General features: G+C 36.4%; 1 protein-coding gene across 1 annotated transcript; it reads right to left on the bottom strand.

The window, feature by feature from the left end:
• Positions 1 to 656: 656 nt before the first annotated feature.
• Positions 657 to 1250, bottom strand: LOC108354406 (uncharacterized). The gene has a single exon (XM_017605597.1). The coding sequence runs from the start codon at positions 1248 to 1250 to the stop codon at positions 657 to 659; it is 594 nt and encodes a 197-aa protein (XP_017461086.1).
• Positions 1251 to 1768: the final 518 nt, after the last annotated feature.

The raw sequence follows: 1768 nt of genomic DNA, 5'->3' as shown, positions 1-1768 counted from the left end.
AACCAGACATTGTACAACCTATCTATTCTATTCTATTTTACTACATCCTACCAAAATCTGTGAAAAAAGCAATGAAATCATGGTGAAATTATTTTACGATATTTTTAATAAATTATTGTTACTTTTCCACAATAGTTTTTCATTAGGAACGGCCTCAAGCTCAGTAAACTTGTTTAATATGATATTTAATATAACAAATATAAACACATGGCGCAATAAACATTCATTTATGGTCCGATTTGCTTCAAATACAAAATAGGTGCCTCCGGAGCCGAGTTATTCCAATTTCGGCCTGCTTTGGTTTCACCATCTACTATCTATATATTAATACGCTAACGAAATCCTATACAAATCTATTCCTCCCTACTGCTCCTATGAATTAGAAAATTATTTAACGAAAAAGATAGCACTCCACCTAATACTATTAGTGACGTGGACCATCAAGAGGTGCTCATGGACCTAAAAAGGTGGTCGAATTTCGACAACGGGGCGATACTAGTAATAATAATAATAATAATAATAATAGTAATAATTCCGCCATGTATAAACGTCTACATACAAAAATTTAACATAGATATTTGAAATAAACAGGATACAAATATACATATTATATTTAAATTAGACACGTTTTTGCTCGCTCAATCCACATCTTAATCTCACTTCTTACAATTTTCGTTATCCTTTTGCTCCTTTTCATCCACCGCTTTCTTGACTTCGCCGATTTTAGCTATTCTCTTTTTCATTTCATCATTGCTCTCTTTACACTCCTTTGCCTTCTTCGCGCCATCTTTTGCCACCCCCATGCCACCTTCTGCATTATCATCATCTGTACATTCATCCTCAGCTTCTGATCCACTTTCAGCTTCGTAAAGCACTCCACCTTCTGCATATTTAGCAATCTCTAATGTGGCATTCTGAAGTTCAAAAAACGAGAATCGATGGTAGGCATAATACTCTGGATTTTTGTATTCCTTACATTTGTGCGCACCCGGCCCGAACAACTCATTTGGATCGCAGAGTGGCCGGTAGGCTGTAATTGGTAGGAAGTCTGGTGGATTGAAGGCATCATTTTTTAATGCAGACACAGAATCCGTTGCATCTTGTTTATCTTTAGAGGTCTTTGTGTTTTTAGTCGCTCCTGATGGACAACATTTGTCTGCTATATAACGTTTTAATTGACTCGGGTTTAGCGGAAGATTTTTCAGAACACTTTGTGAAAAATGTGCAAGGCTCCAGGTTTGGCGCAGCATTTTTGTATTTTAATTTTGCAATTTTATTTTTATTTTATTTGATAAATAAGTAAACATATTTGTTACTAAATGTCTTTACCGGCGCTGACGTAGCACAAAACAACTACGTGATTGCGATAAAATATCTTCTATATAAATTCAATACTGTCGTACCTACTGGTTCCACTAAAATTCACTACTGCCGGTGGTAACGGTAGCAGTTATGGTCCATACTTTCTTGGAGAATCCCCACTCAACAGAAAAAATCCCCACTTTTCCCTACTCTTATCAAAATGTTTCCTTCTAATTACTTTAGAATCATTACTATTTGGAATGGAAGGAAATTTTGAGTGGCCGGAAAAACCAAAAAACGAAGTTTTCCAAGCACCCAGGCAAGAACCTATTTTGCTTAAGGCCAAGAGACTGGATTTTGAGGAAAGGGATATTTAGGTGGGGGTGGGAGTTCGCAGCTCCTCTGCAAGTTTACCAGACTCCTTTATGAATTTTAGCAGTTTTTTGAGGGAAAGAGAATGTACCTC

The sequence above is a fragment of the Rhagoletis zephyria genome, unplaced genomic scaffold (assembly GCF_001687245.7).
Source record: "Rhagoletis zephyria isolate East Lansing unplaced genomic scaffold, Rhagoletis_zephyria_1.1 Rzeph_scaffold_35701, whole genome shotgun sequence".
NCBI classification, from domain to species: domain Eukaryota; kingdom Metazoa; phylum Arthropoda; class Insecta; order Diptera; family Tephritidae; genus Rhagoletis; species Rhagoletis zephyria.
The sequence above is the reverse complement of the archived record's forward strand: the minus strand, read 5'-3'. Positions and strand labels throughout refer to the sequence as shown.

Excerpts from the sequence above, each read along its gene's own strand:
- LOC108354406 (XM_017605597.1), bottom strand. The coding sequence starts at position 1,250 with ATGCTGCGCCAAACCTGGAGCCTTGCACATTTTTCACAAAGTGTTCTG.